General features: G+C 47.6%; 1 protein-coding gene across 4 annotated transcripts in view; it reads right to left on the minus strand.

Annotated features, from left to right (window-relative positions):
- Positions 1-7: 7 nt before the first annotated feature.
- The window catches only part of SMG5 (SMG5 nonsense mediated mRNA decay factor), a 29,394-nt gene continuing 2,465 nt past the window's right edge, over positions 8-26,936 (minus strand). Inside the window, exons 2-24 of one of the 4 annotated variants that reach the window (XM_087772065.1) lie at positions 25,323-25,513; positions 24,548-25,087; positions 22,280-22,378; positions 21,527-21,650; positions 20,681-20,837; positions 17,501-17,590; positions 16,070-16,159; positions 15,077-15,155; positions 14,378-14,503; positions 13,856-13,924; positions 11,728-11,936; positions 11,454-11,591; positions 9,662-10,363; positions 7,631-7,800; positions 7,271-7,346; positions 6,408-6,583; positions 5,162-5,320; positions 4,884-4,943; positions 3,908-4,067; positions 3,424-3,514; positions 2,711-2,785; positions 2,229-2,367; positions 8-1,830 (exon numbers count right to left, since the gene is read on the minus strand). In XM_087772065.1, the coding sequence (XP_087628191.1) occupies positions 1,747-1,830; positions 2,229-2,367; positions 2,711-2,785; positions 3,424-3,514; positions 3,908-4,067; positions 4,884-4,943; positions 5,162-5,320; positions 6,408-6,583; positions 7,271-7,346; positions 7,631-7,800; positions 9,662-10,363; positions 11,454-11,591; positions 11,728-11,936; positions 13,856-13,924; positions 14,378-14,503; positions 15,077-15,155; positions 16,070-16,159; positions 17,501-17,590; positions 20,681-20,837; positions 21,527-21,625 (2,949 nt within the window). In that variant the 5' untranslated portion in view covers positions 21,626-21,650; positions 22,280-22,378; positions 24,548-25,087; positions 25,323-25,513 and the 3' untranslated portion in view covers positions 8-1,746. Of the gene's footprint in view, positions 1,831-2,228; positions 2,368-2,710; positions 2,786-3,423; positions 3,515-3,907; positions 4,068-4,883; positions 4,961-5,161; positions 5,321-6,407; positions 6,584-7,270; positions 7,347-7,630; positions 7,801-9,661; positions 10,364-11,453; positions 11,592-11,727; positions 11,937-13,855; positions 13,925-14,377; positions 14,504-15,076; positions 15,156-16,069; positions 16,160-17,500; positions 17,591-20,680; positions 20,838-21,526; positions 21,651-22,279; positions 22,379-24,547; positions 25,088-25,322; positions 25,514-26,936 lie in introns of those variants that run through there. The other 3 variants (XM_087772066.1, XM_087772064.1, XM_087772067.1) reach the window with 3 other exon arrangements.

Consider the following 26,936-nt stretch of genomic DNA (forward strand, 5'->3'; position numbering starts at 1 on the left):
GCAAACGTAGAAGACTAGTGGTTTTTACTTGCATAGCTGCTGTTAGTTCATGTGGATGGAGACATCCGTTTCTTGCGTACATCGACACAGATGAACTACGAGGCCGTTCAGCCTATCTCCCACCGCTCTGCTGTCCTGGGAGCAACCCGTTTCTTCATTTCCAAGCATCAGCGTGTGACAGGACGTCAGACACAGGTTGCTTGAGATGCTGTCAGGATGGAGGTCTGAAAGGTCCCTCGCAGGTCACACGGGGAATTAGCTCTCCCAGCATCCGTCCAGGTAGCATCATCCCTTCTTTTTGGGATGCTGAAAGCACTGAACGGTTTGTGAGCTCAGCCCTGGGCAGCGGCAGCCACTGCGCCGCCTTTGCCCGCCCTGGAGGGATGTGAGGAGGGGGGATACAAACGCTCGAGTTCTGCCACCCTCTCTAGCACGGCATAGCAGCAGCGGTGCGTTGGAACAACCAGCAGAAGAGATAATGGCTTTGAGATCCTCCTTCCTCCTCCACACCTCATTGCAAGATTTAGAAGAGAAAAAGAAAAAAAAAAAAGGAAAAAGGGGAATTAAAAAAAAAAAAAAAAAAAAAAGAAGAAGAGGCATTGGGTCCTTCGGAGATGTCTGCTCCATCCCAGGGTGACAGCGCTCGAGCCAAGTGGTTGAACCTGATCGGTGTTTAAATCCCACACGGCTCTTCTCTCTCTCTTCCAGCAGCTCTGCTGGATTCCACTCCTTTTCTCCGAGGTCTAATGCTGGAAGCAAAGAAGCGGAGGGACTGGGGAAGGAAGAACAGAGTCCTTTTCACCTCTCTCAAGCAGCCTGGCCAACCTCTTGTTGCTCATGAAGCATGCAGCTTGTAAGGAGAGCAAGGATGCGCACCAAGCCCATCGGGGCACTTCGGACTGCTCTCTCCTTGCAGGCCAACATCCCTTTGCACTGAGCCCGCTCCATGGAGGACAGGGAAAGGAAATAAATATGCTTGTTGAAAGAAAAAAAAAAATTATATTAAGAGCTTTCCCCCCCTTTTAAATAGCATAATTGTTTCCTTTTCTCTCTGACATTGGAAGAGTATCCAGAACCCCAAAGGAACTCCACTTTTTCTTTTTTTTTTTTTTTTTATATTATTTATATATATAAAACCTAAGAATTAAAAGGAAAAAAAAAAACCTTGAAAAATAATTAATTCAAAGGAGGGGGGAAAAAAAAAAAAAACAACCAAAACCAACCAAAAAAACCCCTATCTGCTTTCCTGTCACCAGATTGCCAAACAAGAGCTAAACACTCTTTGGATCTTCTTTCCCAAGCTAGGAGGGCTCCATTTCTGCCGCGCTGGTTTGGTTTCATTTAAGTCAAGTCCACGCTTTCGAAGCCGCCTGCCCGTTTCAGATGACCAAGCAAGCTTTGGGGAGGAATGAGGGGGGAATGAATGACTGCCCGTCTCTCGCCCAGCTCTGCCGACTGGGAGAAGGGCAGAGCTCTGCCTCGGCCATGCCGAGGTGCCTCTCTCTTCTCAGAGCAGTTGGCGCCGTCGGAGATGTACAGCCGTCTGGTCGGGATACAGGTGGAGGGTGTCTGTGTGCGTGCCCAAATTGGATTTTTTTTTTTTTTGGTAGATATTTTTGTTATTGTTGCTGCTGCTGCTGCTTCTTCGTGTCTAAGTGTCGTCCGGATTTTTGTTTCCTTCGTTCAGACGCTGCACGTTCCGAGAGGGGGAGAGAAAGGTACACCAACCCGATGCCTTTCTGAACATCAGCCCATCTCTTTCCACTGCTTGTAGAACTCCAGAACATTTTTTATTTCTACGCTGGCATTGGCGGCTGCCTGGATGGCAGACTGCAAGCAAGCAGAGACAAAGCAGGTTATTTTTTTCTTGCCCTGTCAAGAGGACTGCCCTTCACAACCTGGAGATCCTCAGGCAGAGTTTGTCATGGCTAAAAAGCCCCGTTCTCCTTCGTGCTAAAAGTTGCTCTGGCACGAGAGGCCCGCACATTCTTTCTCGTACCTCCCCCAGGACACCTCGCACCACAAAAGCACGACAAATCAAGGGGCCTTCAAGGAAACGGGAACCACGACTTGTAAACTAAATTTGGGAAATCCAGGACAGCTATTACCCAAGGCAGCAAATATTAAAAAAAAAAAAAAAAAAAAAAAAAATCTCTTGCCAATCAACCAGATTTCAATCTTGCTCGGAAGCAGAAAGGCTCAGCTCAGCCAGCCAACGAGCTACTGACCTGCATGGGTGCCGAGAACATGCTTGGGTCCTCCAGCTGAAAGCCCGTGATGATGGTGACCATTCCTGTGGTGTCGTCCTCTCCGCTTCCTTGGGACACTGTCAGTTGTTTGCAGCTGTCCAGTATTTTATACAGATTCCTGCCAGGCAGACGCAAGAAAAGAGAAACAGAGGGGAAAGTCAGAGGGAAGCCCACTTGTTCATGCAAAGAGTTTCATTTATGCTCAGGACGACACGCGGAAAGCAGGACTGCTTCTCTGTTGCCTGTTGAGGGCTTTTCCGAGACCCTTCTTAGCACCAAGCGTTCAGCGCTATGCGAGATGGGCAGATGGATGCCCTAACACTCTCTCTAGGGAATTTTAAACTTATATAGAGCACCAAATTAAGCAAGCTGCATGATGGGTCCCAGTGCTAACACCTCTCCCCAAAGCCACCTGCCTGCTGGGAATCAGGCTCAGACATCTCCAGATGCTGTAATCTTACCAGGCATCTAAATCTTGTCTCTTCAATTTATGCCTCTCAAAGCTCTTCCCAACATCTTTCTGGCAACGAATGTACCTAAGGAAAGACCAGAGTCACTGAGCTCACACGGAAACCGTCACACAGGCTGAAGTCAATGCTCTAGAGCAGGTCCACCAGGTGCTGCAGGAGCCTTTTGCTGCTTTTTATCCACCAAAATAACACCCAAAGGAATCCCCTGTGCAGTCCCTTGGGTCACCTCCCCCGTCTCATCGCCATCGCTGTGTGCAGTTCACAATACCACAAGCGTTTCAAAGCTCACCGGCCCGGACACAGGCCTTGACGATGCAGTTTGTCTTCACATAAGCACAGTTTTTTGTCCTTCTGCCCAGCTAACCTGGGCAGTACAGCTCTTCCAGCCCTCCCGGTGCATCAGTAACAGGTACTGCTCAGTTTTATACACCGAAAGAGATGCAACTCCCTCCGTTCCTCAGAAGCAGCTACATTTCATGGCCGAGCAGCAACTACAAGCGCATCTGGAGAACGAGCGGCCAAATCTGTTACTTCACCACCTTCCCTCTCGCCAAGTGCATTCCTGAGGCCTGGCTTTCCCTTGGCCCGCTCCTCGCTCTGCTCCAAGGGATGCACAGGCTGCTCCCACCACTGACATTTTCTTGCACCCCAAAATACAGCCATTCCCAAAGCAAGGGCAAGTCGCATCACTCTCCCACTCTCACCTGTTTCCCTTTTTAAATTCTGCCTCCAGATACCGGATGCTGTCCCGAGCACCTGCGTTCTCCTTTTTCAGGAAGTCTAAGCCATCAATCACTAACAGAGGAAAAAAAAAGCAGCAAAAACATCTGGCTTACAGCTATACTTCTGCAAACTAATCCAGATGCGTCAAGAATTCCTCCTCCTGCTGAACTGCCTCTGATGCACAGCAGCAGTGGCTGCCACAGGAGGCAGACGAAGCGGGAGGTGAACAGGGCCTCTCTCTTTCCCGCTGTTCTTCAACACACTATGTTAGAGTCCAAACACGGGCCACACATAAAACAGGCCCCAAAAGTGACACATGGCAACGGTGTTTCAGCTGCTCCAGCCGAAGTAAAGGACAACAGGAGCAGGAGAGAAAGCCACCACCTTGGCCCACAGGGCTTGTTGCCCAGCAAGGAGGGGATGAGGGGAAGGCAGGCTCGGTTATTTGACGTGGAGTCCCCGTACCTGTTCGAGGGATGATGATTATGAACCTCCCGCTGGTGGCCAGCTGCTTGACAACAGCCAGGTGCTGGCAGAGGGCCTGGGTGTCCGGGACAAGATAAGGAGACATGGCTGACTGCGCTTTGGGCTGCTGGAGACTTCCCTCCAGCTGAGAAACCTCCAGCTGAAAAAAAAACACACATGCAGAGACACTTGCTTCACACTTATGCTGAAACCAAGATTAAACAGGGCAAGACTCGCCCTGCAAAGCTCCACCGGGCCCTTCCAACCTTCCAGCACATGGAGCAGAGGGCTGGACACAGCCTGGGGGACAGAGGGAGGTGATTGTCCCGCTCTGCACTGCCCTGGTGCAGCCCCACCTCGGGTACCGCGTGCAGTTTTGGGCACCTCAATGTAAGAAGGACGCCAAACTGTTAGAGTGTGTCCAGAGGAGGGCGAGGACAGGACTTATGAGGAGCGGCTGAGGTCACTTGGCTTGTTCAGCCTGGGGAAGAGAAGGCTGAGGCGTGACCTCATCGCTGAGGCGTGACCTCATCGCAGCCTATAACTTCCTCAAGGAGGGCAGCGGAGGAGGAGGCGCTGATCTCCTCTCTCTGGTGACCAGCGATGGGACACGAGGAAATGGAGTGAAGCTGTGTCAGAGGAAGCTCAGATTGGACATCAGGAAAAGGGTGGTCGGTGGCTGGAGAGGCTCCCCAGGGAAGTGGTTACAGCACCAAGGCTGTCAGAGTTCAAGGAGCGTCCGGACGACGCTCTTAGGCATACGGTTTAGTTTTAGGTAGCCCTGCGAGGAGCAGGGAGTTGGACTCGATGATCGTTATGGGTCCCTTCCAACTCCAGATATTCTACGGTTGTCTTTGCAGAACAGACTTACTGCCTCTGTGTGGGATGGGAGCAGAGAGCTCCCCCTTCCCTTCCTAGTTTCAGACATTTCAGCCACTACCCTGCCAGTTTTCAGGCTGGAACCAGCATCTCCTACCTGCAGTCGAAGCTGAGCCATATCTCTCATTAGCCTGTTCCGACGAGCTTCCTCTGCAGCCTATTTACAAAAACAAACTTCCGTATCAGTTAGCAGGAAACACATGCCGACAGTAGCACACGCTTCCAGAAACAGGGTGAAAAGGGGACACCTGAGTAGCTTTATGGAGCAAAACTTCCATCTCCCACCGAAGATCTGTGATTATAGTTACAATTTAATAGCAATCTACAGGAAATTGTGCCAAGTACAGAGAATTAAGCCCACCTCCGCCAACTCACCATATGAAACTGGGCTTGAGCCTGGTGCAACAAGTTGTCTTGCTCCGACTGTGCTATGCTGATGAAGATCCCAAGCTCTGAGTTGAACTGCAGGATGCTGCCTTGCAAGTGGGTAATGAAGTGGCCAAAGCTCCGAATGCAGCAAATCCGAACAACAGACTGCAAAGAAGCAGACAGGTAATCACCAGCCACGCATCCCCATGGGAGTTGTAGCCTGAGCCAGCTCCGACCCTGCAGCTCACGCTTTTGGAAAAGGCACAAACTGCTAACTAAAAAAAATTCAAAGGAAACATTTCTGATGGAAATGTGTTTCTGAAGACAGAGGCTGCAGGAAAGCCTACAGCTGACCAGAAAGCTTAGAAGCGCTCACAGTCTGGGCTTCCCCAACTCAAGAAAACCTCAGAAAACATCAACAGGCTCTCCCCCATAAATCTCTGCTCAAGCCCTCAGTGCTGGGCAAAGGAATCAAATAAAACAACAACCTATACCTGATTTTGGGGCAGGCACTCCTCTTGGCTGGGCCGCTGAGCAAAGGCAGCAAAAGGGGAGCTCACGTGGGATGCGAGATCGCTGCGCTTTGCTCCAGCTGCCCCGGCAGCTTGAGGTGACATTCAAGACCTCAGCCGGCTGGACTGTGATTTAACAAACACTGGTCCCACATCAGAACAGTGCCCTCAAATCGAGGCAGATGATGTTAATGTATTCCCCACACCAAAGGAATCAGATTGGTCTTGCGAGGCAAGAGGGGAGAACAATTGCCTTTTTCTGCACACCTCCGCTACCCAGAAATGATCACCTCGGCCCTTTGTGCTTGGGAAAAGAGACAGAAGTGCTCTGCGAGGGCACAGAGTGCCACGTGAAGTGAGATTTCACTGCCTTTTGCATTTACTAGAGAAGGATCGCAGGAAGCATCCTGCAGCTCCAACCAAATTCCTTTCATTCAAGGCAGGGAGGTCAGGAGACTTCATGCAGCAAAGCTGTCAACGTGTGACTGCGCTTCCTTTCATAATGACTCCGATGGGGAAGGAAAGGCAAGGCAATTTTTTGAACACTGATTTTTGGATAGACAGATGACTGCAGCAACCACCAATAACATGAACCCATCTCAGACTTCAAAAGTTTGAATCAGTTTGGGGTCTTTTTTGGCAAGGAAGAACTAGATCTTCATCTGCACAGCTAAGACAGGCTGCACCTCCAGAAAGGGAAACGCAGCTCGGGCCAGGATTCAGGATTTACCCTGACTCACCTCCTCAATTGCTGAGAAAATAGGCCGGTCCTGCTCGAAGTTAAACCTCTTGTGTGCGTTCTTCAGAGGGGGAAGATTTCGCAGGGCCACATCTTCTGGGAGCAGCAAGTTGGCTTTCAGGTCTGGGAGCTCTGCGCCACTCAGAACATCCTTGACTTCATTACATAGGGCCAGCCCTGGAGAGGACGGAGGGGAAGCACAGCAATATATGGTGACTTAAAGAGGAGAACTGCTTTAAGGCCCACGATCTGTAATATCAAGGGCAGAGGTTTTAAATTACACGGGTACTGTCACAGCATGCATTGAAAGAGGAACAAAAAGGCCATCCACAATATAAAAAGTAATTGTCCCAAACAACCTGCTGAGGCACACCACTCCAGAAAAACCGTCGTTTGGAGGGTTAGCTTTCCCATTCGTTCCAACAGACAAGCGTCCCTGTTTAAACTATGCTTCTCATGAACCGTGGGGATCTTTAGGCTGAGGTCCAGGGCACATCACGAGCATTTGGAGCTTCGTAACTAGTTTCCACGATTGCCATGACAAAATCATACCTTTACTTATGGTCTCAACAGTTAATTCCAATCGTGTTGGCCACACAAGGACTTCACGCACACAAGTGCGAGTGTTTCAGTATACTATCAGCCATAGAGCCAACGTCTACGGGACAGTATTTAAGTGGAATGGTGTTTAAACACAAAACCAACACATGCATAATGTCGCTTCCCATTGCGCTTATAAGCAAACTGCTTATTTTTTTTATTTGCTACTGGCAAATCTCACACCCCGGGATCTATCACACACCATGGAAATGACTGACAACTAGGCTTGCTGAAACATCACATTGCCGCTTCCTTCTCCAGTACCTGATTCCTGCAGGTCTGCAGCAGAAGGCAGAAGGTTCAGGAGCACAGACAGCCTGTTCCACAGGCTCTGAGAGCTCTGCAGGAACAGAACACAAAAGGCCACAGAAAACGTCAAGACAGATGCATGCAATAACCAGGCCGCTCGGGCTTTCCAGCGCCTTTCACAGACTTCAGAATGCTTTCTGAAGAGTGAACTTCTCTACAATTCTTAGGTCAAGATTATCTTAATTCAGCTGGTGGGGTATTTAACATCACCTTCTGTCCAGAACTGGGACAGTAGCTTCAATATACCCTTAGCATCCCAGCCCAGGGGAGGTGAACAGACGCAGCCTTGGACCCAACACCGAGCCCGGTTCCCACCTGAGCACACATGATGATGAGGTCCGTGTTTGTCCTCAGCCAGTCCAGGAACACCTTGACAGTGAGAAGCAGCCTTTCGTTGGTCACAATCTCTAGCCTCTCCTGAAGGGATCGCTCATTCCTGCAGGATTTATTACTTGAAATGCTTTCCTCAGAGTCGGACACATCGTCTGGAAAATGAAGGGAAAAGCAGGATGGCAGGCATTAAACCCCTTGAGAAGTCAGGCCCGACTGGTATGAGAACAGCGCTGGGTTGGTAAGAGTTGAGTTGAACTTCTCAGCGCCTCCACACATCCTCACAAAACCAGTTCCCTGTCCCCTGTGATGCTGGGAAGTGTATCGCTGTTGTATTTTCTTCTTTGTTGGGAGAAGATTGCTAAAATCTCCCTGTGAAAGTCTGACAAATGCCTTAACCCCTGGAGCAGCCTCCGAGACGCTCACTAACAGAGCAGGGGCAAGCAGCGTGTGCCGGCACAAGGACCGTATCATTTACTGCAGAGAACAGAGCCAGCCATCGCTGTTTAGGACAACGTGCACCAATCTTCAGGCTAAGGCAAGAGAAGAAAATGGTAGGGCTATTTTATGAGCCAGGGCCCAGGTGATTTTAAATACTGAATATGCTTTGCAATCTTGTCATTCTACAGACCTGAGGATCTCAAAGCCACTGCCGATGAAACTGCATGCTCGCTACACGAGTGACCTGAGGTCAAGGGAGCAGCAAGCTGGGAATCGAGGACATATTTTGCTACAGTCCCTCATTTTAATTCCACAGTCATTTCTGCATATTAGCACAGCAATTATCATTCAATAAACCCTCAGAATCAAGAGGGAGGAAGTAATTTATCCAGAAACCATCCCTGATAAGTGCATTAAGACCATTAAATAGCTCGAGTTTTGAAACAGCATGGCTGAGGCAAGGAGAGCTCCAAGCTAAAAAGCACACGGGTTAATTCATTCAACCTGGCTCATTCAACCTCTCATTTTCCACATCTATAAAAGTATGCGGCCACACTATTCAAATACGTTCCTAGAGCTGCAACATCTGCGTAACCCATTGAAGGAAAATGTTAAACAGACCAAAAATCGTTTGTTTCTTCCTTTACCCCCATCTCTTTCAAGTGGCTATGAAGCAATGCCGGGAGCCAGTAAACATTAACATGATCTAATATTCCCCCTTCAAATCCTGGCCCAGGCAAAGCCTGAATCTTGCCAGTGCTGCAGGCCCATTGGATTTGGCAGCACGATGCAAAAATGTTTCCTTGCTCCAGGGAAGCTGGGAGGAATGACAAACAAGACCAAACAGGCCCATGTGGTTTTAGCTGAAATACAAACAACTCCCTATAGTGCATCAGATCTCCCTTTCAAGCTGTTTTTTTCCCAGAACATTACTCAGTGGTGTAAGTTGCATGGTAATAGAGACATCGCAGCTCCACCTGCTGTGCATCTGCAGTTTGCTTCAGCCCTGAGCATGCAGCGAGGCCGCGTTCAGAGGGTCACAGAGCGAGGCGCTCGGCTCCTCTCGCATGCGCCTAGGTCACATCTTACAGACAGGCTCCTACAAGAGCTTTGCAGAGTTGATAATCCGACATCTCGTGGAGAACTGCCTGGACCACATCTGCACTGTCCCTCACCAGAAGCGCTAGTAAGTGTCTGATTACAGAGATTTCACGTGGGAAAAAGGAAGATAATCCAAATTTTTAATACCTGCTGGAATTATCCTCTGTACTATCAGAGCTGCTCAGCATTTCGCCTGTTGAGCAGAACAACAGATAACCCTGGCTGGCTGCAGGTGTTTCCTCTGCTCAGCGCACATATTCCTGGATGTCAGGCAGCAAGAGTAAACCTCCTCCTTCAGGAAACACCCAGCCCGAGACCTGCCCAGTACTTGGGCAACCTGCTCCTCCAAACCTGGCTGAAGGAGAACTTGCCCCATGAGAAGGGGTGGGTTTTAGCAAACAGGCTGCTACAGCTTGCAGTTTTCTACACAGAACTGCAACAACAAATATTTTGACCAAGGTCGCTGATCCTTACCTTGCTCTGCCAAGCTGGGCTTCTCCAGATCTCCGTTGACACATGGCTTGCTTTCTATGCCATCCTTCAAGACGGGTGGTTCACTGTTCGGTTTCAGAAGGATGTTGCTGAAAGTGGGAGCCAAACGAAAGCAGCGTTTGGTCTGAAAGAGCTGGGTGGACATGGCCTGGAGATTACTGGCTATGCTTGCGTCATTAGTGCTCAGGGAAGCTGGCCCGTTGACTGCTGGATCCGGAGCCTCAATTTTAGAGATGCTTGGGCTCTTGGAGTCCCCCAGCCCACTGCCATCCACACAGTTTTTTAAGGCCTCTTTGGGCCCGCTTTTGCCTCGGCCACTTCCCTCCTCACCCGGCTCATCCTCCATGTCCTCCAAGTCGGACCGAGATTCTTGGCTGTTCATGTCAGAGTCCGTCTCCACATCGAAAGCAGCTTCTGCTTCCTCGTCACTCTTCTCTGAGCCACTTTCTGAGCCATCACTGACCTTTGCGGAGCCCTGGCTGGAGTCAGAGTCAAAGCCCTCGCTCAGGTCACTCTCATCCACCTTCTGGGGGTGGCGGCGGCGACGCAAACAGGAGAGGCGGGAGTATTTCTTGCTTTTCTTGCAGTCATTCTTCCGTTGTTCCTCGCTGGGCTGGTGATTGGCCAAGTCAGCTTCAGCTTCCTTCTCAATCGAGTTCAATGGCTCCCGTGGCTCCTGGTCATCTGCAGGCATTTAAAATGAGACCACAAGTTAAGAAAGTCCCGATGTGTCACACAAGCTGCTTGCCAGCCCTGAGCCTGGCGAACCAGTAGTGCAAATTTCATCCATCGCTTCTATTAGCGTCTTTAACCAGAGAACAAGTAATGGCAACCCAAGAAGAATGACTCACTTTCTAAAAGGCGCCCAGAAAGACTTGGGAAGCCTGGATTCCTACTGCCCAAGCTGTGCTGCTCCGTTATCAGGCAGGCTGAACGCTGCCAGACCAGCATAAAATACACAGTTGAATCTTAAATCTTTTTCCCAGCTTTCTACAGTCCGAGAGCCAAGTGACCCACCAAGCAGGGCAAGGGCATGTGCCAGTCAGCTTGATTTAACCAGCCACTCCGCCCTGTAACCAGAGTTGACGTAATCCCTTCCTTGACCAACGTGCTGACAGCTTTTCCAGCAGCCCTGTGTCACCCTGGTAGCTTCAAAACCCACGCAGGAGAGGAGTCATTCATTGTTGGCTTTGACCAAGAAAACTCTAGTCTTGCATTCTGTGAAATATTACAAATCGAGTGTTTGCAGGGGAAAGATTCAGCAGTTTTATTCTTTGCTCAGCAGGATCCCCCAGAAACTAAAGATTTGGTTTTGTCTGAACAGAGGTGAGGTGCTGCTGAGCAGGGCCTGCCTCCCTTAGACACTGCTCTGCCCAGGTGTTTCGCCTGAGATCATCTCCTCAGTGGAGGAGAAGAGAGTCCAGTAAATAACAGCAAATAGAAACACAAAAAATAAGAGCACAGACTGGGGTAAACAGATGATGAATGAGCTGTCAAGAGATACAGAAAGATAACTCCTTACCGCAAGGAAAGCAACATTTTCATCCTGTGATGATTCTGATACTCACAGAGAGAGTCTAAGCGGAGACTGTCTCAGCAGATTACCCATCTTTGGGGATTTCAGCCCAGCAGTCAAAGATCAAGATGCCTCTAACACCACTCAGGCACTACACTACAAAACCCATGCCCAGGAGATTTGGGAAAGAAAAGTAAAAGCCAGCCCTACAGGCAGGCAACTGGGGAGACCCAGCTTATACTGTCTCTGTTCTCTTACCTGTGCCATCACTCTGAAAGGCTGGGACTGGATTTTCCCCTTCTTCTAGCTCTGCCTGCAGGCGAATATTGACGTGGTTGATCAGGTGAGAGAAGAGGGCCAGCGTGAAAGCGATAGCTGCGCTGTACTGCTTTGAACCTGCAAGAAGACAGCGTAATGAGGGGGAGGAGACTGACCACTAGTCCAAAACATGAATGCCAATTAAGACAACATCTTCAGCCTAACTGAATGTTAATCACTAAATTGCTGAATGGCTGAATAAAGCACTGGTTACCTGCTCTCTTGAGGCTGTGAACACTCATAAGGCAGATGATCACCATGCGAAAGATCAGGAGATCAGGAAGGAAGGAGTAGCCACTCTCATACTCTTCTTCATCTTCACTAGTTGAGCTCAGATTAGGAGGAGAGGGCAGGTAGAACAAGCACAGGTTGAAATCCTCCAGCACAGACTGGCAGAGAGATGTCAGCTCAGAATCCAGAGAGCTTAACAAGAGCAAAAAAATAAACAAGAATTATTATTCAAGACTCAGCTCAAGCTCCTGGCAATGTCTGCAGGGAAACCGAACCAAAACTGGCAGTTAGGCTGTCCTTTAGCACTAGACAAGATGAAGCACCAGGGAATATACTGCAGGCAACAAACAGCTAGGAGAAGCAAGTGAGATGAATCAGATTATGTTTTCCTCTCCAAAGCTGCTAAACTAAAGACAAACGATAATTAGAGCACCTCCCTGCAAAGAGATGGGTCACCAAAAAATACAGGACATTTTCCCTGGGGGCTCAGGCAGTAGCCATTAAGATACACAGGGCACTTCAACGCTAAAGGCAGCAGAAGTTTCGGCTCCACTGCTCAGTTAAAGGATTACACTGCAGCGCGCAAACTGGGGACTCAACTTTTCCTCCTCCCGTGGCTCTGACTTGCAGCCCTGTAAGAATATTCCAAAATCCTCTGTAGCTATTAGCTACTTCAAAGGAAGCAGCCCCGGTATTCAGTATAATGGGCTACGGGAGTCTCCAGTTACGAAATAAACCCATCTGCAAGACACCTAGCAAATCCTTTTCAGGGGGCAACGTGCTTGGGAAATTGAAGTAATTTCCAATTTTCTTAGGTACTAAATGTGTGTTAAGTGGATATTAAATGAGCCTTGAAGTTCCACTCCGGTATAAGCCAATATTTGAAAGCTAATCCCATACTGGGCTGCATTAGCAAGGGCACAGCCAGCAGGTTGAGGAAAATGATTATCCCTCTCTATTTGGCACTTGTGAGATGGCATCTGGAGCACTGCACCCAGCCTTGGGGTCCCCAGTACAAAAAAACCCAACCAAACAAAAAGACCCTGACAAACTAGACTTAGTCTAGCAGAGGACTGTCAAGGGGAGTAGAGAACATGATGTATGAGAAGAGGCAAAGAGAATCAAGTTTGTTCAGCCTGAAAGAGAGAAGGCTCTTCTGTTTTCAGATGCCAAATAGGTGGATATAGAGGACTGAGTAAGACTCTTCTCAGCGGTGCACAGCAAAAAGAAGGGAAGCGATGGGGACAAGCTGCAGAAAAGGAAAATGAGGCTAGATACAAGTTAAAAAAAAAAATTCCACAGTGAAGGTGGTCAAACACTGGAAGGGAGACCAGAGAGGTGTGGAATCTCTGTCCTTGGATCCATTCAAAACTCAGCTGGATGAGGCTCTGAGCAACCTCATCTGACTTCAGACTGGAATCTACCTTCACAGTGGACCCTACTTGGGGGGAGGACTGGACCCCTAAAAGGTCCCTTCCAACCTAAACTATTCCATGCTGAGTTTAACGGTAGCCTGTGTATAAGCCCTTTAAAACACCTGCTCTATTTCAAGCAGTAAGAGGTTAATTCTCCCAGCAGAGACAGAGAAAATCCAAGGGGAAAAAAAAAAAAAAAAAAAAAATCACACAGCTGTACAAAGCTTTCCATTTATTCTAACATGAACAGGTTATGCTATTTTTTTTCTTTGAACAAGGTATTTGGTTACAGATTTCCAAATGCAATGAACAGCCCTGCACACAGACGGTGACTCTTTGCTGCCCTATCAGCCTAAATTCAGTGCTTGCCAGGAAAAAGCATTCAATGACTGAAGAAGGCAAGAAAACACCAAAGGCACAGTAGAGCACAGAGATGAGCTGCGAGGCTCAGGAGTTCGACATTCACTCAGCTACTGGCTTGATTTAGCCAGAGTCGCAAGGTATTTAACCCTTTGGTATTTCAGCCTCCCTCGGAAGACAATCTTCTTCACTCTCCCTGCGAGGTTAGAAGTCTTGGACCTGTTGGCAGAAAGCCTCAGCACAGGCACTGTTATCCTACAGGGAAGAGTCTTTTCCAACTCTGAATGCCCGCTCCTGTGAGTTATCAATAGAAGATATAATCTGCCGTAACCTTACCTGCTCTTTGGCTGCAAAAGACTCTGCAGGTACATAAAGCTCACCAGCAACCTTTTAATGTCTTTGCCTCTAAAAAGATTGAGAAGAAAACACTGTAAAGCAGGTACCCCGTCACAGAGATGGACTAAACTAACAGAGCTCTATTAATAGGTAAATCAGGTCTCAATTGAAAACTACATTCTGATGAAACTGGAGAAAAAAGACAGCTTACACACTTCTAACTGTCACCAATATGCATCAACCCTCATGAACAGTCACCAGCTCCTGGGGAGAGTGAGAAAATCTCTCACCTCAAACTCTACACCTAGCCAGCATTTAGCTTTTCTCCCGAAATTATGACCCGAGAGATCAAGAATGGGATCTAGACTGGGGCCCTCAAAATTCTGGGAACAGTCGCTGCCTCCGACGGGCCATCTACCAGTTCCCACTTCCCAGAAAGACATTACCCTCAACCCAGAGGGTGACACCGGTGGCATTGCAAACCCCCAGCCTGCACCCCTCTCCTTTTCTTTTCCCTCTTACCGTTTCTTGCTGGGAGACAACTTTCTGATTTCACATTTCTTCAACTGATGATACATTTTGGCTGCTTTGTCATACAGCCGCTTCAGGTTCCCATAGGCACCTTCAAAGGACACTTCAGACTGGATGCTGAGATACCAAAATAGAACACATCAAAAGTTACTTTGCCACGAGGTTGCTCACATTTTATGGCTTTAATTCACTAGAAAGTTATTCAGGCATCTAAGCACGAAGACAGGTACCCAGTGCTTTTGTTTGAACATGCTGGGCTACTTAACTCCCACTCACATCTGCAAAGCCTACTTCAAGCTGCACCACAGCTCCATCTGCGATGTTTACACACTTTTTCAAATTCGTGCCTTAAGGCCACGTTCAGGTAACTGAATTCCACCCAGCATCTCGGCTCCCCTTCAAACCTGCCCCTCTAGCACAGGCTGAGGGTCTCTGATGAAACCTTGCCCTCCAACTGCAGCCCCGCACGTGTATTTTAGCAACCAGCGTGACGGTTTGGTTTGACCAACGCTCGCTCTTATTATCAGTCCTGCTCAAGGGTGAAATAAACCCATCTCTCTTCCCCCTCCCCTCAAACTCATCCACTGAAAACAGTCACAAGTCCAAAGTCAAGGAGAAAAGAATCAGGCACCAGCAACCGCAGTGCACTGGTTCTCTCTCCAGAAAGCCAAGATCCTCACAGACACTCACCAGCGTAAGTAGCAATAGGTAGCCTCCACATTGTAGTATTTGCTCCCTGCCAACGTCCCCAGCTGGTTAAAGGGCATGCCTGTCACGAAAGAGAGGGGCAATGGAATTCACTCACAATTCTCCAGTGGCCCTGCTAGAAAGCAAATCCTTTCCCTCTCACTACATTTCCACACGGGAGGGAAGCCAGGAGACACAAACAGTAGTAAAGCTGCAGTACAAAGGTCTGGACTACTCGATCCTTTTGCCACCCAGTTTGGTGTGTGTCCCCCCCCCCCTGTTTTACAGTGCTTTTAGATCCTCCCCGCCTTCCTGCCAGTTATCTACATCAGAAAGCAGAGCAAACAATGCCTCCTCCTCTGTATTAATAACTCCACGGCCTTGACTCTGTATTCCTCTTGACATAGACATCATCTATCAGCATTTAAGAGCTCTGTTCCAGCTCACTGTAGTGCATAAATTTTTGTCACTTATTGGTATTTGGGATCAGCCTATCAAACAACTCAGTCAGAGCTCTGCAAAGGCAGCACCGAGAAAACGTTTTTTCTGGAACTGCACGCTTTTTAAGATAAGACAGGCCCTCGACTCTTGCCACAACGTGTTCTCGTAAGGTAGTCACTTCTGAAGGAGAAAGCAGCGTGTGAGATTTTTTGGCAGGGGGGAGGAGGGAGATGACCAATAACGCTCTGCTTCTGGCAAGGGACAGCTGGATCTTCCCTTAGCCAGACAAGCACAACGTTACTGTGTTCATGGAAGTCTGAGATTCTCCGAGGTTATCAGGTGAGGTCACTGGTGAAAGCACCTTTGCTTTAACTCCTCTCCTTGGCTTGCCAGCAAGAGAGAGATTCTCAAAGAAGGAAGTCATTTTAACCAGACGATAAAACCACTCCTCTCAGCAGCAGGATATAAACCTGACCAGCGCAGTATCACAGAGTATTGTTTTTAGGTTGCGGCAACATGATTTTAATGACTAAAAATTCATGGTAACTCACTCACCAATTTGTGGTGCAACAGAAAGGGCTTGATAGTAAAACCGCTCAGCCAGCAACTCTGTGTCCACACCTGACAGTTCATTCTGATAGCGAGCTGAAAGAAAACCACACACCGCACATCAGAACCCAGAAGACAGCGTCTTCTCTTCCCTTCTGCAGAGAAGCAGAGCTTCCCTACAGATTAAAAACACCACAAAACTAGAAATACTGGCCAAGTCAACAAATCCATCAAAGAACTGCTCTTGGCAAAATACAGAAACGTACAGGGCGTGCCAGGCCCATCTGAAGCATTTTTATTTTAACTGCACTATTCCGCACATCACAACCCCTGCCGTTTCAAGCAAAGGGGATATCCCTCCACACTTGTGGCAGCACGTAAGCAAAAGGAAGAAATTCTTCTGCTCCATGTGTTAAGTGCTGATTCATTTATCCTTGAAATAACTCAGAGTTGTGCTCCATTTTCCAGTACCTCAAACAGACTATATTCTACTACAGCAGAGTGCGAAAGCTGAAGCAAGTCAGTTGACCTAATAAAAATACCTGGCTGCGGATAGACTGGACTTTATTCTTTTTTTTTTTTTTTTTCTCTCTTGGACAACAGTAGGCATTTTGGAAACCTTAGGTGAAAGCATTGTGAAGAGGTGAGCACATTTCTCTCCCACCACCAGTCAGGTAAGTCATTCTTACTACCCCCGTAAGACATTTATTTGTAACGCCGTTTTTAGGCTGATTCACGCACGATGATAATGCCAAACGGCTTTCAGGAGCTTGAAGGCTGCTGCGTGTCAAGCACATTTATCCGCGACACACTTCAAATAGCTGTTTTTCACACAGTTACATGTTTTCTCACTGCCTTCACTCCCACATGTTCACAATCAAGCAAGAAGCTGACACACTTACCACACACTCAGGAGGTCGTGACTGTGGGATAGACGCGTCTGCTATAAAAAGGATGACACGCAGCCAGGTGCAATCACAAAGAACCTGGGGCTTTGCAGTGGCCTACCACTCTGGACTGATTCACAATTTTGCTTAATAAATCTGATTTTCAGTCACACTTGCGCCGAGGACAGTGGCTCCATAAGGCAACCTTAAAGCAAGTCTGAGCTGAGAAGTCAGCCCACTTTGAGATTCCTTCACGCTGTCCGAACACCACAAACAAAAGCAAAGGCTTCCATTCTTACACAGCCACGGATACAACTGTTTATCAATAGCAAACTCCTCAGCTACTTGCCCAGAAACAAAGCTTCTGCAATTTGCAGCGGTTCAGTTATCCACGAGGATTTCAGCTTATACCAGTCATCGGGAAATGCGTCCGAGGGAAACCAGCGTCTGCGAGTAACTACGGCTGGTGACTAACGACGGACTCGGCACTGTGCAGGCACCGGCTTTTTAATGTATTAAAGGTTGCCCTGAAAGACGATGCCGTTCTTACCTAGATCTCCCAGATAAACCAGACATCTGTGACATGCCATCTGTGCCCACTCCATCTCCTTCTCCGATGCAGACACGGGTTTCTTGCAGCCTACATGAGAAATAAGAAATCACATACACCATTGGGTAAAGGCGGCTGGAAAGACACATGAGCAGCCTACGCCTCTGCCTGAGACACCCAACATTTCACCGGATGAAAACAAAGACCACATGGTCAGACCACACTCTTGGCTGCCATCTGTGGCATCTTATAGCCCAGCACCCGTTCACTCTTGTTGTCAAAATGTGGAAAATAAATGTAGAAAATACATGTAGACACCGATGCTCACCCACTCCCCCTTCAACTCCCTGCTGATTAGGGGCAGCGCGTGTCACTGCATCACGAACAGTCACCGAAACGACTGTCACTCAGACTTTGCCTACAAGGTATGCCACAGAGAGCTGGCTCCGTTTGCACTCAGATGAGAGGACAAAGGCCAATTCCTGTCTACAAGCCATGTGATCGTGTTAACATAGCATTGAGCACAAGCTAATAAGGCCTGTTGAGAGGCTGGTTTTGTTAGCACGGCTAACGAGGCCTTTGGATAGGAGCCGGCGCAAATCCCTGGAAGCCAGAACAAAGTCTGAGCACACTTGCACCTGGCAGCAGCACGCGATGTGGACGTACCCTCCCCGACACTGAAGATGGAAACAAACTCATTGTCTCAAGACTGAGACCTAGGTTTGGGATTGGCCAACCAAAATGGGAGGAAGAGAAGTAAAACAAGGAAAAATCAGCACAGCAAATCTGTGTTGTAGCCAGGGCAGCTGCAGTCAGTTAGGAAGAACGGCCTCTGGACAAAACTGCCATTGCGTCCAGAGAAGGGCAACAAAGGTGGTGAAAGGGCTGGAAGGAATGTCCTCCGAGGAGCAGCTAAGGACTTTGGGCTTGTCTCGTTTGAAGAAAAGGAGGCTGAGGGGCGACCTCATCGCTCTCTACAGCTTCCCGAGGAAGGGAGGTGGAGCGGGAGGTGCTGAGCTCTTCTCCCTGGTATCCAGCGATAGGGCGCGGGGGAACGGTTCAAAGCTGCGTCAAGAGAGGTTTAGACTGGACGTTAGGAAGCATTTCTTTACCGAGAAGGTGATCAAACACTGGAGCAGGCTTCCTGGAGAGGCAGTCGATGCCCCAAGCCTGTCAGCGTTTAAGAGGCATTTGGACAATGCCCTTAATAACAGGCTTTAACTTTGGTCAGCCCTGAATTGGTCAGGCAGTTGGACTAGATGATCGTTGTAGGTCCCTTCCACCTGAAACAGTCTATTCTATTCTATCCTGTACTGAACTTAAACAAAAAAAAAGCAGTTCAGGCAGTGGGAAGTGTCGAAAGCAACAGGGGAAAGCTCCAGCCAGCTGATCTGAACTAACATAAGCCATCAAACATGACTCAGTTCCTAGGAGGGGCTGCTGCTGGCAAGCCCGTGCTTCCCATCTCCCTATCAGCACCTCCTCCCCAGCCAGCGGGGCCATGGTTCAGCCAGGGATCAGCAGGCAAAGGCTACCGCGTTCAGGCTTCCTCTCCAGAGAGCATTCACTGCTACCGGGCAGACCAGTATCGTGGATTCAGTCTAGGTTCAGTCTTCCTGTTGCCAAGGTCTTCCACCTTCTGGAGGAGAAAATTCCCTCAAGCAGGAATCCCAAAGGAAGATTTTTAAGCCCGGTCCAGCCTGCAGTCTGAGTTGCTTCCCTCTTGGCTTAATTTCAGAGAGTGGAAATGTGGAGGCTTAAGTGACCAGCGAGGAATGGTTCCCGCTTACTAACGGGCATTGTATGAGTGGCATTATGCAAATACGTGGCCATCAAATCTGCGTCCACATATGCTATTGGACCTATCCTCCCTTTCTTTTCTGCTTTGAATCCTTTTGCTCCTATTTATATAACCATCAAGTTGGGTCCATCCTAATTTGTAGCTCATATGGCATTCTTATATATCCATCTCTTGCAGATATGCAAGGTTACATCTCTATTATCCAGTTATATACTCATCTGCTGCAGCCTTTTAATTAAAGAGCTTAAACACATTAAGAACCCTGAATAAGGGGAGCCTTTCAAATGCAATCACGCACCGCAGGGTACAAACCCATCTGGAATGCGCATTTCGAGAATTTATTAATTCTGCAGCACTGAGATACATTTCTCAAAGCAACAGTTGCCAGGGACATCTGCCTTTTAAAACCGACATTTCAAAGCCGATCATGATACAATCATCTCCCAGAACTAAGAATAGGATACCAGCAACTAAAACATTCTATTGCTAAAGACATACTAACTTCTCTTATCCCCGTTTCTGCCGTCCTCCCCCCTGCCAGCTTTAAGAATGTCAATTAAACCCTTGCTAATGCAGTTGACAAAAGATACAGAGGCTCTGTTTCCCACCTGGACTCACCCAAACAGAAACACGGGCCGTGAGGCCACTGTGCACAACCCAGGAGCAAATGTCAACAAACCATTACAAGGTAATCGAGGATGTGAACGCATATGCAGCCTTGAGCTGGTTCAAGCCCGTAAACGCTCTTATTCTTCCTCCCCTAATAGGTAAGATACTTCGAATTGCCCTGCATCTAAGGGCGTGCACAGAGGCGGTTACTGAGCCAGCTAACATACCTCACTGTGTTACAGGAGCTTCCTCCTGTTCTCGGTCCAAGATTCAACAGCAGTTTCGAAGCTACACGCAGCACAACTAGGGAGTACGTGAAGGGAGCAGAGACAAGAGGAGAAGCAATATCTTACACCTAGCGAACAGGATGTCCTGACAAAAACCTGTTGATTTCAAGAACCTGTTCCCCCAGTGGCCCATTTGTCTGCTTTAATTAAGCTTTTAAAAACATTCTGTACAGCCAGAAGTGCTCAATTTTCCAGAAAAATCTGCCATCACCAAACACTTCCTAAAGAATTTTCCAACAGCGTTTTCTTCCTGTTAGAAACCCTTCTTTCTTCCTTAGTTTAGTATTTAAAAAAACAACAGAACAACGCCATGGAAAAGAGAGGAGGACAGACAGTCGGTTCTAAACAGATAACGAGGTAATCAGAAAAATAAAATTAAAAGATAATCTCTTGAATGCTGAAACAAAGACGGACTAGCGCAAGGAGAAGCCACCTGTCTGGGATTCAGGCCTTACGCACGAGTCCAACACCCTGAGCACTCACCTATGAGAGGGTCCGTGACGTGCGTCCAGTCAATACAGCACTGCAGCTCCAGCTGATAGTGAGACTGAATGTAGAGGAGAAGGTGCTGGTAAAATCCTATGCCAGCAACCAAGTGAGTCCGGTACGCGCACTCCAGAGTGCTACGGCTGTGAATGTGCTGGAGGGAAGAAAAATGAGAATATGTTAATGCAGGCCGGGTAACATTCTAGGCTGGCCACCCGAGTTTTACCAGGTAGGAAGCAAGATAGCAGGTAGCTCAGCTGTAATTGGTTTTGCACAGTTCTGCACCTCCTCTTGCTCAAAAATGTTGAATTTACTATCAGTCCTAAAACGGTCCACTAAAAGTGGTATTTACTAACGGTCAACATCAAGAAGGAGAAATACTTGCTGCAACAACAACTAAATAAAACCAAGGTGTCTCGTTAGAGCACCTTCAATATATTCGGACAACCAGATCACCAGGAAAGTTCATGGCATTAGAAAATAGTGTGAATACTGTGAGTGTTTTCCAGTGGTCAGCTCTAGTAAAAACAATCGGCACTGACAAAGCCTCTTAAGACCAACGTTCTACGTGGAGATGTATGCCTTCTGAAGATGGGAAGACAAAAATTAGGCAAATTATGTTGAAATACCCCCTGCAATGGCAGCTCTCTCAGCAGCTCGTTAAAGCTTACCTGCCCACAGCTAGACAAAAAGCGCGTGTCAGCTCCCCGATTACAATTCAGGAGTGCCTGCCTTCCTGCCCTGTGTTCAGACCACAACTTCTCCAAGCAAATAAAGCTTTTAACTTGGTCTCACCCATTGCACAGCCAGAGACTTTCTCATGCCAGAGCCGTAGATACCTGCCTTTTTATTTGTTTTAATGAGCTGGATAACTTCATAGTAAACTTTTCTCCAGAGCAGTTCTTCTGCTTTTCTTCCATAATCCACTGGATGCAAGAACATCAGCTTCACACACAGCTCCCGCAGCCTGAGACAGACAGCAAAGAACTCACATTGAGCTACAGCAGCTTCAAATACAGCTGCCACTACATAAGCATGGAAAAGGAAAATCTGAATTCATTACGATGGATGAGCTAGGCCATCTGGTGATGGTACAGCTTGTATCACTCCCACACAAGAGCATCTGGAAAAGCCATACCCCTGAGCAGTTATCTTGGCTGAGCTGGCCATCGGTAACTCCCTAAATTGCAGTAATGTCAAGAACTGTCTTGACAGCTTAAAAAAATAGTAAGAAAAATCATCCCTGCTAGGCACCCTCTGACCCTGATAAAAGATTTCACACACATCTAAGAAGTTTCTTCACCAGTTTTTTTAAAGATAATTACAGGGAAGGCACTGGCCAACACGAAGACGATTTATTTGTATTACAACGACACCCAGGAAAGCCTCCAGCCACGGACTGTATGGTTAGGTGCTGTTCAAATACAGAGCTGAAATCTAGCCTCTGCTTCAAAAACCTGGAGGGATCGCAGGTCAACAGGTGCACTACAAACCGAATAATCTGTAAAACTGCAGATTCAAAACCTCCACGTGTTGCTTTGCATGGATTTTTCCCAGCCAAATATAAAAAAAAAACAAGTGCCCTGCCCAACTTACTTGTTCCTCAAGCTGATGTTCTCTGGCTTGAACACTTCTTGATACGCGGCCTTATTACCGAGGATGAGATCCAATCGATGAACGGCCTCTACCACTGCTCTGCAAGGCAACACAGAAAGAAGAGTTTCAGAATAGCAGGTCATCTGGGATTGTTTCATGAGACCTGGGATGCCTACACAGAACCATGCTAGCCTACTTAATTCCATTATTAGCAAGCCGCGTTATACCACCACACAATATTAATGGATTTCCTTTCTGCACTCTATTTTAAAAAGCTTATGGAAAGAAGAAAAAAAGCAGAGTTACGTACACTGTAATGATTTTGCTGTGAATCAGCTGTTTAATCACCAGTTATCACTGCCTGCCTGGTCAAAAATGTCAATTATTGCTACAGTAGCAAAGTCAGAAATGTCTTTGGACACCTTAGCAACTTTTAACCTCAGCACTTGAATCACGCTACACATACACTCCGATTAATTTAAACGTCTTAAACTCGATGATTAGAAAATGGATTGATTTCTAACAATTACTGTTTTGATAGGGTCAGAGTCACCACCAATTCCTGTTTCCTTACCAACTTGTTTATGAAAGAAGGCAACTCACGTCATTCTCATTTACCAAAACTTCCTGATCTTCGTTACAGTGATTCATTGATTAAAGCCCTTAAAGATCTCTCAGTGATAGGTAACAGACAGATTCAAAACCAGCCTAAAACGTAAAATTTGTTACGAGATTTTTCCCCTGAAAGCCAGCTAAAAGGCAGACCAAGCAACCTCCAAACATCTGAGTCATGCAAAAAAATACTTCTGTGAATCACTGCCCAAGACTCTCCTCCTGCAGGAGGAATGCCACACCGCGCGTAAAATCTCAAGCACTCAAAAGTTTGTAGCCGTGAACAAATCAGACTACGATTCCAGAGAAATAAAACCAGGGAGTTACAGAAGCATGGGTGCTGACAGAAAGTACCCTCATCAATATCTCACGGACAGTTCGATAAAGCAAAAAAAAAAAAAAAAATATTGACCAGCCATGTTAAACCCTTCCTAGCAAGAGAGATCATCTCTAAACCTCTTTGCCTGTATTTGAGGTCAATAAACTGACTCCTGAAATTCACTTTTCCCAGCTGTTGACTCTACATGTTCGTCTTTAAGAAATACGTCCTCCAAGCCATCCCCAGCCATTAGCTATCCAACTCCACAGGTAGTTGCTCTCCCCCTCAACTTCACATCTACCTACCTGCCATTCCTCGTTTGCTCTAATACCTTTGCTGCTCCTACTGCCGAGCCTGCCGCACACGCAGAGTTGTTTGAACAAGAAGCTGAAGACAAGCAAGATGCATTGTAAATACAGAATGAGACAGACCTGATCAGAGCAAACTTCTGCAAAGCAGAACAGTAAGATGCTGCTACCAGCCTGCTCCCCCTCCCCAACATCTCCATCATCTGCAGAATGCAAACTCCCTCACCACGCTCGCAGCACGACGCAGGGACTGAGCCTTCTTTTCGGGCACAAATGGGTGCCCGATTGAATACAGGGCACTCGCACGGCACTTGCAAGCGAGAGCATGCAAAACCGTATGCTAAGGAGGTACGCTGAAACCACCACCACTTCCTTGAAAACTACAGATATTACTGTAAAGTAACTGACGGTTTCATATACCAGCCCCTTACTAGCAAGGCAAATCTCCTTTCACAAACCCACCACACCAAAAGGAACCTGAAAAAAACAGAACATTGAGGAGCTCAACAAGCAAAAGGTCCCATTTCATGCTATGTCACGGGAAGCCTTTCACCCAAGGATAACTGGAAATCTGATTTGTTGTCAGTAAACCACAGAACCTGACAGAAGAAGAGAGGTCTAGGGAACAGGACTGTCTTACACAATGGCTTGGGAGATCAAAACACCGCAGAGATGAACCAACTTCTTCCTCGCTAATCAGGAAGAAAACCAAGAATAGAGCAAGAGACGCACAAAAGTCTGCTGCTAACCTTGATATCCACAGCCACTTCTGCTCACTAGCGTCTTTCTCACATGGCCTGAAGGTCCTTTGCAAACTCTAACAACCCTCAACAGCAAGTAAGGCAAGCGAGTAAAATGCTTTTTAGTTTATAGGTAAAAGGCAATAAGTATGAAGCGTTCATCCAAGCTCACAGCACACTGGTGAGCAGGGGAGAGAAAAAAAAAAAAAACAACAACAAGCCCCACATACACGTTTAGTTTCCCCAAAATAGATCTCCACAAAGCAGCAGGTAATAAACATATCCTTACTGCAACCTGTGATTAACGTCCTGTCACTGTATCGCTCAAAGACTCCCAGCAGGGAAGAAACAGCGTGGCTCACAGGGAACTGATTTGTTTCCTATGCAGAAGGGTGACCAGAAGAAAGGGGAACTGCTTTTTCATTTGATTCCCAGAGAGAAGTATAGGAAATCTACGATCTTCTATTCCCAAAATAGGCAGTCTCTGCATCTTCAAAATAGCTGTAAAAACGCGTTCACTGTGCAGCGAATCGGCAGCTGCTGCGTGTCTGACAGAGGCTTACATGTCCCTGACACCTCAAGGTGGGAAATGATTTCCCAGTGACTACAAGCAGCCGACACCTCGATCCAAGGACGCGGTCAGCCCTTAGGGTGGGAAGTCACACGTGCAGCGTGAACCCGTGCGCCCAAATCCTCACGTGCAAGTTAATTTGTACTGTACGGCTCAACACTGACTCCTTCTTCAATTCAGATTCCTTTATGGGCACATGGTCCAGGTTCTCACTGCTCAGCAGCTCACAGGCCAAACAAGCCTCTATTTTTTTTATACCTAAAAAAAAAAAAAAAGGGTCACGAAACCTTATCTAAGAATCCTCCTGAGTTCAGCAGTGACAGAAACACATCTTGATACTGTGCAGCATGACACCCATGAAAAGACAGGAATTACTCAAAAAGCAGTTGCCAGAACCCGCTTTCCAAGTCGCAAGCAAGCAGACAGCTATTTGGCTGCCAGCAGGATCAGTGGGTAAGAAATGTGATCAAGCAGTTAAGGAAAGCCTACTCACATGCACCAGGACTCAAATGCCTGCCAAATGTGAAGTACGGAAAAGTTTCCTTCCAGAGACTATCTGAGCAGGGACATCGGAGGGTATTTCAGCTTCCCGCAGGGTGGGAAGAATCCCGGAGGGCATCTCCCGTACAACCCTCCTTCCTACGACAGTCAGGGACGGGCACATGAAGACACTGGTTGCTTCAGCTACTTTTTATGGGTTCATAAAGAAACAGAGAGTTGGTGACTTGAAAGCAGCAAGGTTTATCTTTTAGGATGCGGGTTGCTGAGCCGTAAGGCAGAAAGCAGACCCCACGCTAACAGGTCTTCTGATCAGCAGGAGCTCGATGGTGGTGCTGGAGGAGGCAGAGGCAGGAGTAAAGAAGAATCTGCGACGGTCAGTGATGACCTGCAAGGATCCTACGTCCGCAGTGGTGAGGAAAGGGGACACGGTGAGGACAAAAAGGTACAGGGGCCAGCCTCACTTCAAAAACGTTAGGAAACGTCAACACGGGCGCTATAGACCATGCACGGATTAAAATCCAATTTAGCGTTTGTGCCTTGGGTGGCTTGAGACCATGGGCTGAATTTTACTTAGCAGTTAAGAGGCCCAATTTCGTCCCAGTACCCATTTTTATACCTGCTGGGTTTAAACGTTGCTTTCAGACAGCACATCAGAACCACAGAGGAGGCAAATCAGATGCCAGTCTATTAAAAGAACGAAGCACAGCACATCATGCCAAGCAGGGTGGAAATGGTCCAACGCAAAGTCCTCTTCAGCCACGCAGACACCGATCTATCCCTTTCCTTCTGTGCCATTAACATTCTGGGATGGGGCAAGATGGCAGCGAGAATTATTTGTCCTCTCTGTCTTTATTTAATACATCACTGCGAGCCACAGCCTCTGAGAAGCAAGACATTTCTCAGGCAAAAGAACTGCAGCCATTCATTTGTATTCTGGCATGTGTCAGTACACAAATAATACTGCCCAGAACAAGGCTGGCAGACAAGAATAGTAACGCAAAGCCCATGAGCTAACGGTTCCCCAGAATCCGGAAAAGAAATCCGTAAAATAAATCCCGTCACCCTACGCTAAAACATACGTTGTAAAACAGCACCCAGGATAATCCAGCTGCCACATTCTGAGGTGAAACTTGGGGATTATCGCTCCAGGAAGACTTAAATGGAAAAGATCAAAGAGCATCCTACGAACAGCGACGGGCAACCTCATCTCCAAGAGGACACTCTACTGGCCAACACACTTGCCAAGGACCACGGAGACCCGAGCTCAACTCCCACTGCTCTCACAAGCAGACGCAAAGCTGATCCCACGCGAGCACAGTTTACGGCTGGGACCGTGACATTCAAACATCTGTGATTCAAAGGCACTGTTTAATCCGATGGCCAAAAGTTTCCAGGGACAGTCAGCCATCACACAAAGTACAACATGCTGCTCAGAGGGCGGGAAGTTACCGCTTCATCTAACTGAACTTCAGGCTGAAACAGAGAAGAATCAACAAGAGACTGTTACGGTAGAGAGCTTGCTAAGAGCTATCAGCTACGTAGTAAGAAAATCCGCGGCCACTGCAGATATTATAAATCCTGTACTAAAATCACAATACTTACTTCC

The sequence above is a fragment of the Nipponia nippon genome, unplaced genomic scaffold (assembly GCF_047370975.1).
Source record: "Nipponia nippon isolate SJK-2023a ecotype South Korea unplaced genomic scaffold, ASM4737097v1 scaffold_36, whole genome shotgun sequence".
Classification (NCBI taxonomy): Eukaryota; Metazoa; Chordata; class Aves; order Pelecaniformes; family Threskiornithidae; genus Nipponia; species Nipponia nippon.